Raw genomic sequence first — 12,791 nt, 5'->3', positions numbered from 1 at the left:
AGGGGACCGGCAGAAACCTTGAGTTTAGAGAATAAAACCTGCTCCCGACCAGGTTAGGTTCACAGCGTAAGTAACCATGGACACTGACTCCGAGTATAAGTTACCTCTCTTTCAGAAACGGGTTTGACTTACTCTGCTTTCTCTGGTTTAACAAACCTCCCATTCTGAAACGGAAAACCCAGGGTTTCCCTGATTTCAGGGTTAACGCACTCAGAGTTTACACTTAACCTCCTTTCTGAAACAGGCCCCAGGCCTCTTCCAACTGTAGGTGGCAAATATGCGTTAGTAAACAATAGCAAAAAAGAAGCCTTTCCCATCTTGTCCAGTGTGAACACCATGGGCTATTAATGCGTTCAAGAATCTCTGTTCTTGAATAAGCCTCACATACCCAGTGTGTCCATAGCTTAAAAGTGGCTAAGCATTCCAACAAACTTCCCAATTTTAATCAAAGCAGCAATCACCTGGTTTTAATTGATTTATTTTATCTTCCAAAAAGCCATTTGCAAGTTTTCTTGTCTGGGTCCCATTTTAATCATGGAGACAGTCCTGACGACAAAAAAAAACATGACTAAAGATTAAATTTAAAAAGATCTTTTTTTCATATTTTAATAACCCACCAAATCTGCTAAAGTGGAGATGAGTAAATACTACAGTTAATCATGGAGATTTGGAAAACAAACTGATAAAACAAAAGCTAGCTGTAAAAAAATTACATTTTCCACAAAATGTGCTTCAGAGTTTTCCTCAGGTCCAAGACTGACAGGTATTTTTGCACAAAGGTTGGGGGTACATCAGGTCAGGCAAGCCCTACGTTTTTGTAGTTTAACTCCACCGTAGCTATACTTTTTAGTAAAATGTTACTGACCTTTTAGAATATTCTGCCATAATAGATTAAATATAAATAACCAAAGTGAAATTGTAGGTGTGCTTAAAGTCCCCCCCCCCCTAATGACTGTTGAACCTATTGGAAAGCAATCAAATGTCCTGTGCAAAACAGGAGTAAGAAGCCTTTAAAGACATATCCCGAGTAGCTAAATCTGAGGAGGCAAGAAACAGAACAGAACACCAAAAAGGGAGAATCATTTCACAGTACACGTTAGGAGGTCTCTCCCTGTCCTGGTCAAGGTCCAGAGATTCCAATGTTTTAACAGTCCAATTACAAAGAAGCAACAAGTTTTTCATCTTTTTTTCCTGGAGCTCAAGTCTGCTGGATGAATTCTGCTTTCTTCGTCATAGGCTGTCACACTATTGTCTTCTTCTGTTCCCCTTGCCTTTCCCTTTGTCCAGGGATTGGATAAGAAATCAGTGGTGTAAAATTGACACCTCTGGGATGAATGATTAGACTGGACCAAAGAGCCTGTGCTGTTCCATTTCTTAATTAATGTTGGTGCCAGTGAGCAGGGGATGAACAACGACATCAAGGAGAGGCTGTTCAGCATCTCCGACAAGTGTTCGCTGTTAAGGGGCTGGCAGTATCCTCGGCTTCCTTTCTTCACACTCACCACCTCAACTGAATGGTTTGTTGAGTCCTGTTGAGGGCATTCAGCACTCATGCTGCTGCCTTTAGCACTGTTCTGGTTCTCCTTGTGCCTCAGATAGGCCTGGTGGGTGGTTGTGGTGCTCCGTCTCTTCAGCAAAGGCTCGCCCTGATCTGCTGCAGGTGGTCCTGATGGGCACAAGGAATGTCTGGGGTTGGTGCTGTGTAGATTCAGGTCACAAAGCCGGGAAACCCCACAACGAAGTCCTTCTTCCACCGTGGTCTGCAGGCTGCCCTCTGAACTGCCCATGGCTAGAGGTGACTCACTGTGAAACGGGTGCTGCACAAAGACAACATCTGTTAAACTTTATGTTGCGATTAAAATTTGTATCTGAACTACAGTTCCTTTCATGAATAAAATGTTGAAATATAAAGAGAAAATAGCATTTTTTCACCATGGATAATTTTTTACTTTAGACAAACCACACAGGTTCTTAAAAATGAGAAACCCTTTGCAACACAACATAATCTGCTGAAGCAAATGTACTCAAAGTAAAAATTAACTATAGTTAAATATGTAAAATTTTTGGCTATATGCATTAAGTCTACTTTGGTGAGCCATCATTTTTTCATTACTTACTACTGCTGTTAATCATATCCAAAACTGTCGAGCAGCATAAGATAGTATGTCCTTTAAATGTTTTTTTTTACCAAACAGGGTGTATTCAGACTGGGAAAATCCTTTGTTCCGCATCAAGTCCAAAACCTTGCGTTTGCTGTGTGTTGGCATCAAGCGGCCTCTTCTGTTACAAACCAAAGCTTGATTATCAGTTTTGAACGTCAGGAACAACACTTTTTAGTTGTTACTTTGGTACGGCGGAGGCATGCTGCAAAGCAGTTACTGGTAAGGAGACGTTCTGTGTGTGCTTTAACCGTGTGTGTGAGGGTATGAAGGTAGGCTGGTAAGTGTTTATGACGTATAGATTGTAGGGAAAAACAGTGAGAAACAATATGTATCAAGTTAAAGGTTTTTCTAATGAGTCAGCATTCATCAGACCACATTTCAAAGGGTTGCTGTGTCACATCGTTGTGGTGTTATGGCATTTTTTAAAGAAAATTCTGTAACTACCACGTAGCTTTAAGGGTGACGTCACGGGCGCGTGCTGTGTAATGAGAGACAGAAAAGCATGTAAGGAGAGTTTTCAGCAGTGTTAGAATAAACAATTAAAAGGCTCCAACAAGTAAGCAGTTGAACCTTTATTTACTGTTTGCTTACACAACCATTATTGCTTTCTATTTGTCCGCGGCTCAAATGTTACTTCATTCTTACTCTGTTCATGCCGTCTACAGCGGGCGTTTTGGTTCAGTTGTTCTGCTCCGAGGACAGAAACAGGAACTTCGGAGTGAAAAGAAGCTCAGTCCTATTGGAAACACTCTGAGGCCACCTCCAGAGATGGATCGAAGAACGGTTTCTGGTCCCGGACCAGGGTATGCTTGGATGTATTCAGACTGAAAATTTGCTCCGGATTATCGAGGAAAACGAACTCTGGGTCACTTAAAGCAGGCCAAATGTGTCCAGTCAAACACAACTTTTTACAAATACTTTGCTCCGGGGGATTTAAAGATCACATAGGCCTGTTTAGTGTAAGTCAGCAGATAAACTTTCATAGTTTATTTGACGGTTTCAGAAGATCCTCAGCCATAAATTCACAAATCTGACTAAAAATCAATGCTAAAAGAAAGTATTAATTATTTTAAAAATGATTAAAAAAAAATTTTTCTTTAGCCAAAGATTGCAAAATGGAGGGTAAAAGAGCCGGTTTGGCGTCTGAGACTTGGTAGCAGACTCAATGTTAGATAAATATAGCAATTTGATAAGATAGAATCTACACATCATCAATCTTCTTATCTGTGATTGGCTGTTTGGTGGCACATATGTCACACTAAACTGAAAATTAGAAAAGCAAAATCAAAGATAGGAAGAAAGCAAGATGAGAGACAACTCATCTGAAAATCTTTATGTTGCAAACGCAAAAAAGAATTTTGAAAGGGAAATAAAGATTTTGGAAGCAAACATTTAACATTTTTTTTGCAACTTTAAAAGTCTCGATTTTAAGACTCAACGTTTTGTTTGCAATTTAGAAAATATTAATTTTAAAACTGTGACTTCTGTTTGCAATGTGGTGGCACAAATATCACTTCATAAATGGTTAGGGCTCATCTGAACAACAAACCTTTACAGTGCCTTGCAAAAGTATTTGGCCCCATTGAACTTTCAACCTCTTGCCAGATTTCAGTCTGCAAACATAAAGATTTAAAACTAATTTTTATGTGAAGAATCAACAAGTGGGATACTGTTAGGGTTATGTAATTATGATTTGCTTACATGCTATTATCACCATAATCTGATCATCTCAGTTCTATCTTTCAGTAAGAAAACAATGACGTGAAAATTCTGATTATACAAGATATGATGTTCCTGTATTGCTTGATTAAATGACCCACTTTCATGTTATCACCCACGGCCACCAATAAAACAAGACTGGATACACAGTGAAGGCAGAACTCCTCTGTGACAACCTTGCGCTGTGACAGACGGTCTTCTCCTTCTGCAGAAGTCTAACAAAAATTCTTATCTCCAGTATGGTTCTTCATTTTGTTAGGGAAAAGTCATAACCAGACAGACACAATCATGAAGTAGAAAAAAATGTATGGTATATTTCTGCAACAAATTAAAATCTGAAATATTGGGCGTGCAACATTATTAAGCCCCCTTAAGTTAAAACTTTGTAGCGCCACCTTTTACTGTGATCACAGCTGCAAGTCGCTTGGGGCATGTCTCTCAGTTTTGCACATGGAGAGACTGAAATATTTGCCCACTCCTCCTTGCTAAACAGCTCAAGTTCAGTGAGGTTAGATGTAGAGCGTTTGTGAACAGCAGTTTTCAGTTCTTTTCACAGATTCTTGATTGGATTCAGGTCTGGACTTTAACTTGGCCATTCCAACACCTGGATTTGTTTATTTGTGAACCATTCCATTGGAGATTTTGCTTTATGTTTTGGATCAATGTGTCCGTCCCAGTCTCAGGTCTATTGTAGACTCCATCCGGTTTTCTTCCAAAATGGTCCTGTATTTGGTTCCATCCATCTTCCCATCAATTCTAACCATCCTCCCTGTCCCTGCTGAAGAAAAGCAGACCCAAACCATGATACTGCCACCACCATGTTTGACAGTGGGGATGGTGTGTTCAGGGTGATAAGCTGTGTTGCTTTTATGCCAAACATAACGTTTTGCATTGTTGCCAAAAAGTTTTGGTTTCAGATCACCTTCTTCCACATGTTTGGTGTGTCTCCCAGGTGGCTTGTGGCCAACTTTAAATGACACTTTTTATAGATATCTTTAAGAAATGGCTTTCTTCTTGCCACTCTCACATAAATGGTAAATGGTGTATAGTTATACAGCACTTTTCTACCTTCTTCGAAGGCCCAAAGCACTTTACAGTCACAGTCCCATTCACCCAGTCACCCATTCATACAGACTTTCACACACTGATGGTGGCTCCGCTGCTGTACACTGGCACCAACCTTCAACCAGTTCAGTGTCTTGCCCAAGGAAACTTCAACACATGGGCGGGAGTCGACCTGTAATTTTCTGATCATAGGTCGCCCGCCCTACCACTACACCACGGCCACCCATAAAGGCCAGGGCCCTGTTCCAGAAAGCAGGTTATGTGAGTTACCTCAGTAAGTTTGAGGGTAAGCATGGCCGGCCCTCCCTATACGTGAATTACGCAGCCGCGTAGGGCCCCCATCACCACCAGGGCCCCGAAGTGGCGCAAAAAATAAAATAAAAAAGGCCCAAATCTGGCAACCCATTTCATAGAACTTCCGTACCAACGTGCGCTCTAAAAAGAATGTTGCCTGCACTTTAATGATCCCACCCTTCAACACACCTGAACCAATCTGGCAACCCAAATAATGACGTTACGCCACTCTTTTAGCAACAATTCAACATCATTGCATCTGAGCCTGGCACAGTGTGCATTTGCGAGCGCATTTGTTTCAATAAAGTTGGGAAAAAGAAAACAAAACGAGCGCATTTTGTCATACTGATCAAAGCGACAAGACAACTTCAAGTCTTTATCCATCAGGAGCTGAAAAACATGAAGAACTTCAACATCAATCACAAGGTAAGTTTGGAGGATGTTGGGGCTGTGTTTTTACATTATTATCCAGTATTTCTGTGCAGCTGCACGATTTACGTAAAATACTAATCGATCCGAGGTGAAGACTGCACGTCGTAATTTCCAATGGAAAACTCGAAAATAATTCTGATACCCAAGTTTCCAAGATGAAGTCAGACATGACCTTCCAAAACGGCAGAGAGCAGAGAAAAGTAAATCATGATAATGGTATGATGGCTGAAAAATGTTTTAACTCATGTTATCGTATTGTTTCATTGTTTTGCTACACATATTTATTGCAGTCTGCATTTTCCGGTTTATGTCAGTATAAAAACTGCTGTTTATCTGTTATAGACAGTCAGGTAGTCTGACTTTTTCAACAATGTGTCTTAAAATCTTGCATTGGCATAAAATATGGAGAATCAAAACTGCCAAATACAAATAAGAACTAAAGATTCTCATTCATAAATGAAAAATAAATAAATAAAAGTACTAATTTTAAAATTATGAACATACAAAATAATAGATAAAGAAGTGTATAAATGCTTATATTTCCACTTATCCTCAATGTATTGTTCACATTTATTATTTATAAATGGGTACATTTATTTATTATTTGTATTTTGCAGTTTTGGTTTTACATAAAAATGATGTTTTCCACAGTTCCATCTCAGCTGACTGTTTCTTCTGCTCTGAAAAAGTATCAAAAAGTATTGGAGGTGGTGCAGCGTCCACATCCCAAGATGTTCCTGACATCACTGAAGATGTCATCTCAGGTCATTTTAATGGCTTGTAAAGTAATTTAAAAAAACAGTGTCTGCATAACCCCTCTTTCATTAACAGCAGCTGAAGAGTATGGAGTCCCAAACTGTTCATAATTAAATAAATAAATATGATCTTGTGCAAATACACAATCAAACAATAAATCTCTCATAAATATATTAAAAGATCCTGAAATTGTGAAAAACCTGCACACAGATTTTAAATGAGCCACTAAACTATTAGTAGTATTCTTCTAAAGTTATTTTTTTAGCTTTATCAGTGATTATTGTATAATAATAATTCTTGTTTTTTTAGCTGCAGAAGAAACTGCTGTCACCACATCTACTGTTGAAAGGGAAAAAATATGCTGCTGCTGGGAAGTTCAAATTCACCCAATATGGAACCTTTATCAAACTTATTGTTTCATTATTACTTCAAAAATTGTCATACAATTGCGCACACACACACAAAAGTAAAGGCACGTCTTTCCAACATTCTGCTTCCAGCGTCACAGCAACTGTTATGTACATTTGATGAGAGTGTTTGACTTTTCACTGTTTGCTTTTGTTGAAGTTATGTCTCAAATGTTCCAGAGGCTCCAAGAGAGGGGTGTATGGAGGAGGAGCCTATGGATCCAAAACTCCACCAACCTCAAATCCAATTTGTCCAGCTGAATGGCCAACCACACTCTCTGATCCAGTAAGAATGGATTTGGTGCAAAGAGGTCCTTTTCAGACTGAGAAGGACTTTGACTTTCCAAAATCCGTTCATTGAGCTGTTGTGTTCTTTATTTTGGATTGTTTTATTCATATTTGATTTGATATTAGGTTGCTGTTTTTAATAAGTTGGAGTTTTGTGAATGTAATTTGTTGAGTGCCCAATGTTACGTTAAAAAATATATATCTATATACATTAGTCATTCAAATCTAGCCACAGGGGTTGCAATCTAGCCACAGGGGTTGCAAGCCAGTTGCCTCTGTGCCGGTCCCAAGCCCGGATAAATAGAGAGGGTTGCGTCAGGAAAGGCATCCGGCGTAAAAATTGCCAAAATAACCATGCGAATCATCCACAACACTTTAGACATACCGGATCGGTCGAGGCCCGGGTTAACAACGACCGCCACCGATGCTGTTAACCTACAGGGTGTCGGTGGAAATTTGACTACTGTTGGTCGAAGAAAGAGGGGAGGCAGAAGGGTCCGTGGCCAGAGAGAGAAGGGAAAAGGCAGGAACATAGGTTTGAGAATAGGGACTCTTAACGTTGGCACAATGACAGGGAAAGGCAGAGAGCTGGCAGACATGATGGAGAGAAGGAAGGTAGATGTACTGTGTGTGCAGGAGACAAGGTGGAAGGGCAGCAAGGCACGTAGTATTGGAGGAGGATACAAACTGTTCTATCATGGTGTTGATAGGAAGAGAAACGGGGTAGGTGTGATTCTGAAGGGGGAGTTTGTAAACAGTGTTCTAGAGGTGAAAAGAGTCTCAGACAGGATGATGAGCCTAAAGTTAGAAATTGAAGGGGTGATGGTGAATGTAGTCAGTGGGTATGCGCCACAGGTTGGCTGTGAGTTAGAAGTGAAGGAGAGATTCTGGAGTGAGTTGGATGAGGTCATAGAGAGTATCCCCAGAGGAGAGAGAGTTGTTATTGGAGCAGACTTTAATGGACATGTTGGTGAGGGCAACAGAGGTGATGAGGAGGTGATGGGCAGGTTTGGTGTGAAGGAAAGGAATCTGGAGGGACAGATGGTGGTGGACTTTGCGAAAAGGATGGAAATGGCTGTAGTCAACACTTACTTCCAGAAGAGAGAGGAACATAGAGTGACATACAGAAGTGGAGGTAGGAGTACTCAGGTGGACTACATCCTATGCAGACGAGGTCATTTGAGAGAGGTTATTGACTGCAAAGTGGTGGTAGGAGAGAGTGTAGCCAGACAGCACCGCATGGTGGTGTGTAAGATGACTCTGGAGGTCAGGAAGAAGAAGAGAGGGAAAACAGAAAAGAAGATCAGGTGGTGGAAGCTACAGAATGAAGAAACTTGTGAGGAATTTAGGCAGAAGTTGAGACAGGTCCTGAGTGGTCAGGATGAGCTTCCAGATGACTGGGAAACTACAGCAGAAATTATCAGGGAAACAGGTAGGAAGGTGCTAGGTGTGTCATCTGGAAAGAGGAAAGACGGTAAAGACACTTGGTGGTGGAATGAGGAAGTACAGGACTGCGTCCAGAGGAAGAGGTTGGCTAAAAGGAAGTGGGATGTAGAAAGGACTGAGGAAGGTAGACAGGAGTACAAGGAAGCGCAGCGTAGAGTGAAAAGAGAGGTGGCAAAGGCCAAACAGAAAGCTTACAATGAGCTATATGACAGGTTAGACACAAAGGAAGGAGAAAAGGACTTGTACAGGCTAGCCAGACAGAGAGACAGAGATGGGAAGGACGTGCAACAGATAAGGGTGATTAAGGCCAGAGATGGAAAGGTGCTAACAACTCAGGAGAGTGTACAAAAAAGATGGAAGGAGTATTTTGAGGAGCTGATGAACATGGAAAATGACAGGGAAAGAAGGGAGGAAGATGTGGTTGTTGTGGAGCAGGAAGTAGCAGAGATTGGAAAGGATGAGGTTAGGAAGGCTCTGAAAAGGATGAAGAGCGGAAAGGCCGTTGGTCCTGATGACCTACCTGTGGAGGTATGGAAGTGCTTAGGAGAGACAGCAGTGGAATTTCTAACGAGGTTGTTCAATAGGATTTTAGAGAGTGAGAAGATGCCTGAGGAATGGAGGAGAAGCGTTCTGGTTCCGATCTTTAAGAACAAGGGTGACACGCAGAACTGGAGCAACTATAGAGGAATAAAGTTGATGAGCCACACAATGAAGCTGTGGGAAAGAGTAGTGGAAGCCAGGCTTAGGAAGAAGGTGGAGATTTGTGAGCAGCAGTATGGTTTCATGCCCCGTAAGAGCACCACTGATGCCATTTTTGCTTTGAGAATGTTGATGGAAAAGTACAGAGAAGGTCAGAAGGAGCTGCATTGTGTGTTCATAGATTTAGAGAAGGCGTATGACAGGGTGCCGAGGGAGGAGCTGTGGTACTGTATGAGGTCGTCTGGAGTGGCAGAGAAGTATGTCAGAGTAGTTCAGGACATGTATGAGAGAAGTATGACGGTGGTGAGATGTGCTGTAGGTCAGACAGAGGAGTTCAAGGTGGAGGTGGGACTACACCAAGGATCAGCTTTGAGTCCTTTTTTGTTTGCTATGCTGATGGACAGGCTGACAGACGAGGTAAGACAGGAATCTCCCTGGACAATGATGTTTGCGGATGACATTGTAATTTGCAGTGAGAGTAGAGAGCAGGTGGAGGAACAGCTAGAGAGGTGGAGGTTTGCTCTGGAAAGAAGAGGCATGAAGGTCAGTCGTAGTAAGACAGAATACATGTGTCTGAACGAGAGGGATCAAGGTAGAAGCGTTAGGTTACAGGGGGCTGAGGTGAAGAAGGTGCAGGAGTTTAAGTACTTGGGGTCAACAGTTCAGTGTGATGGGGAGTGTGGAAAAGAGGTGAAGAGGCGAGTGCAGGCAGGTTGGAGCGGGTGGAGGAAAGTGTCAGGAGTGTTGTGTGACAGAAGAGTGCCAGCAAGACTCAAAGGAAAGGTGTACAAGACAGTGGTGAGACCAGCTCTGCTCTATGGGTTAGAGACGGTAGCAGTGAGACAGAGACAAGAGGCTGAGATGGAGGTAGCGGAGATGAAGATGTTGAGGTTCTCCTTAGGAGTGACCAGGTTAGACAGGATAAGGAACGAGTACATCAGAGGGACGGCTCATGTTGCCTGTGTTGGCGACAAAGTCAGAGAAGCCAGACAGAGATGGTTTGGACATGTTCAGAGGAGGGATAGTGGATATATTGGTAGAAGGATGTTGGAGATGGAGCTGCCTGGCAGGAGGGCAAGAGGACGGCCAAAGAGGAGATACATGGATGTCTTAACAGAGGACATGAAGTTGGCTAATGTTAGGGTAGAAGATGTCCATGATAGAGTGAGGTGGAAAAGGATGATTCACTGTGGCGACCCCTGATGGGAAAAGCCGAAAGAGAAAGAAGATACATTGGTCATTCATATTTTTTTCTTTTCACTTTTAGAATTAGTTTGGCACGACTAAATGTGCATCCAACATGCAGACAATATACTGTTTTCAATTCTTCAGCAGCAACAATAATACTTTCACAAAATGTAGTAATAGAGAGATCTCATTTAAATTACAACAACAGTTGCGTTTTGTTGGTGCTGCTGATCATTTAGAGGGCCCTCAAATTACATTTCGCTTAGGGCCCCCGGAAGACCAGGGCAAGACTTGAGGGTAAGGAAGCGGATAACCTCAGCTTTTGGTTCCAAAAACAGAAGCATGTTTAAGGGTATGTTAAGGTGCCATAGCAGCTTATTCTTTGAACATAACCTGGTCTGGGGCAGGATGTAGTTGAAGGTTAGTTTGGTTTTAGAGAAGTGACGGAGCATGGCGTGCCCATTTGAAGATTATTTAGTGGATGAAGAACCTCAGATAATACTTTTTCCGCCGTGAGGAGGTGATAAGAATAAATCCCTTTTGTAATGGAGGCCAAACTTTATTCATCTTAATCATATTGGAAAATCTTTTTTGTTGAACCAGACAGAAAAGGAAAGGAGGGAGGAAGTCTCAGCTGTGAAAGATGGTAAGTCATACACATAGTTATTAAACCGTTCCAGACCATATGCTAGTCCCAAAGCATTCTTTCTCAATCTGTCCGTATCAGCAGATTTGCCCTTGAAGCATAGGCAACTGGTTTCCAGTGCTCAGCCTGTTGTGGCCATAAAATGACAACACTGGTGCAGGGTCAGTGTGTCCTTAAGTTGCTGCCACACGCGCTCATGTTTAACTGTCCGTTTAAATTCACTCTCCTTGTGCAAAAGCTCACGCATGCATGATGTCCTTGATGTTAGGTTGGGAATGAATTTGCCCATGAAGTTGACCATACCCATGATGCGTAACACTCCTGTCTTGTCAGTGGGTCTTGGCATGTTCAGTATTGCCTGTATTTTGTCTTGATCTGGTTGAACACCACTTGCAGACAGTTTATCTCCAAGGAAGAGTATTTCTTCCACACGAAACTCACACTTATTTTTGTTAAGTTTTAGTCCATACCTTTGAATATGATCCATCACTCTGCAAAGTCTCTCATTGTGTTCTTCAGCTGAGGACCCCCATATGATGATGTTATCAATGTAGTCTCGAACTCCTTCCAAATCTTCAATGATCTGCTCCATCGCTCGGTGAAATATTTCAGGTCCTGACTTTATTCCAAACGGCAGTCTGAGAAAGCAGTGACGTCCAAAGGGAGTGTTAAAAGTGCAGTACCTTGTGCTGCTTTCATCCAGCTTCAGCTGCCAGAAGCCTTGTGAGGCATCGAGTTTTGTAAAGTATTTGGCACCATGACATTTCACTGATGATTTCCTCACTTTAGGGTCACAGCATATTCTCAGCTCTCCATTCTTATTTCTTTGTGATGACCATTGAGTTGACCCAGTCTGTTGGTTCATTGACCTTTTTGATTACTCCTAATCTGATCATTCTGTCCAACTCTTTCTTTAGGCGTTCTTTCAATGGAGCAGGCACCTTGCTATCCTGCAGCTATCTCTTCCTACTGAGCCATTGGAAATCCCCGGTTAAAGCTGCTGGACTGGGCGGTCATCTCCTTTCCCGTATAACTCATCGCACCAAGCCCATCCATCTCATTACCGCCGGTAATCATCATGAACATCTTCAATTATTCATCACTAATGCTCCTCAGAACCCCATTGTTTTGGGCTTCCTCTGGCTTAAATTACACAACCCACAATTAGACTGAACTCAAGGCCACATTTTTAATTGGAGTTTTTTTTTGTATGGCTAACTGTCTCCAATCTGCAGTTCCCTCTGTTGCCCCCTCTTGACTTGTCAAAAGTTCTTACTTCTTATTACGATCTTCAAGCCGTGTTTAGTAAAACCAAGGCAAACTCCCTGCCACCCCATAGACTGTGCTATTGACCTCCTTCCGGGGGCTAGTTTACCTAAGGGCAGACTATTTAACCTGTCTGTACCCGAAAAGGAGGCGGTGAAAAAATACATTCATGAATCTCTGCAATGGTCATATCCATCCCTCTTCCTCCCCATTAGGGGTTGGGTTATTCTTAGTAGAGAAAAAGGACAAAAAAACTACGTCCTTGTGTGGACAATCGAGAATTCAACCAAATCACCATAAAAGATAAATACTCTTTGCCGCTGTTAAACTCTGTCTTCGATTCAGTCCAAGAGGCTCGCGTTTTTTCCAAGCTCGACTTTCGTAATGCCTATCACCTCATCCGTATTCAATTGGGTCTAAAAG

At 41.9% G+C, this 12,791-nt stretch overlaps 1 protein-coding gene across 1 annotated transcript in view; it reads right to left on the bottom strand.

Annotated features, from left to right (window-relative positions):
* Positions 1-462: 462 nt before the first annotated feature.
* The window catches only part of LOC110013491 (voltage-dependent T-type calcium channel subunit alpha-1I-like), a 435,381-nt gene continuing 423,052 nt past the window's right edge, over positions 463-12,791 (bottom strand). Inside the window, exon 39 of the mRNA XM_023954667.1 lies at positions 463-1,817. Coding sequence (XP_023810435.1) covers positions 1,179-1,817 — 639 coding nt within the window. The 3' untranslated portion in view covers positions 463-1,178. The remainder of the gene's footprint in view (positions 1,818-12,791) is intronic.

This window comes from Oryzias latipes, chromosome 1, assembly GCF_002234675.1.
Source record: "Oryzias latipes chromosome 1, ASM223467v1".
Taxonomy (NCBI): Eukaryota; Metazoa; Chordata; class Actinopteri; order Beloniformes; family Adrianichthyidae; genus Oryzias; species Oryzias latipes.
This window is presented reverse-complemented; position numbering and strand designations above follow the sequence as displayed.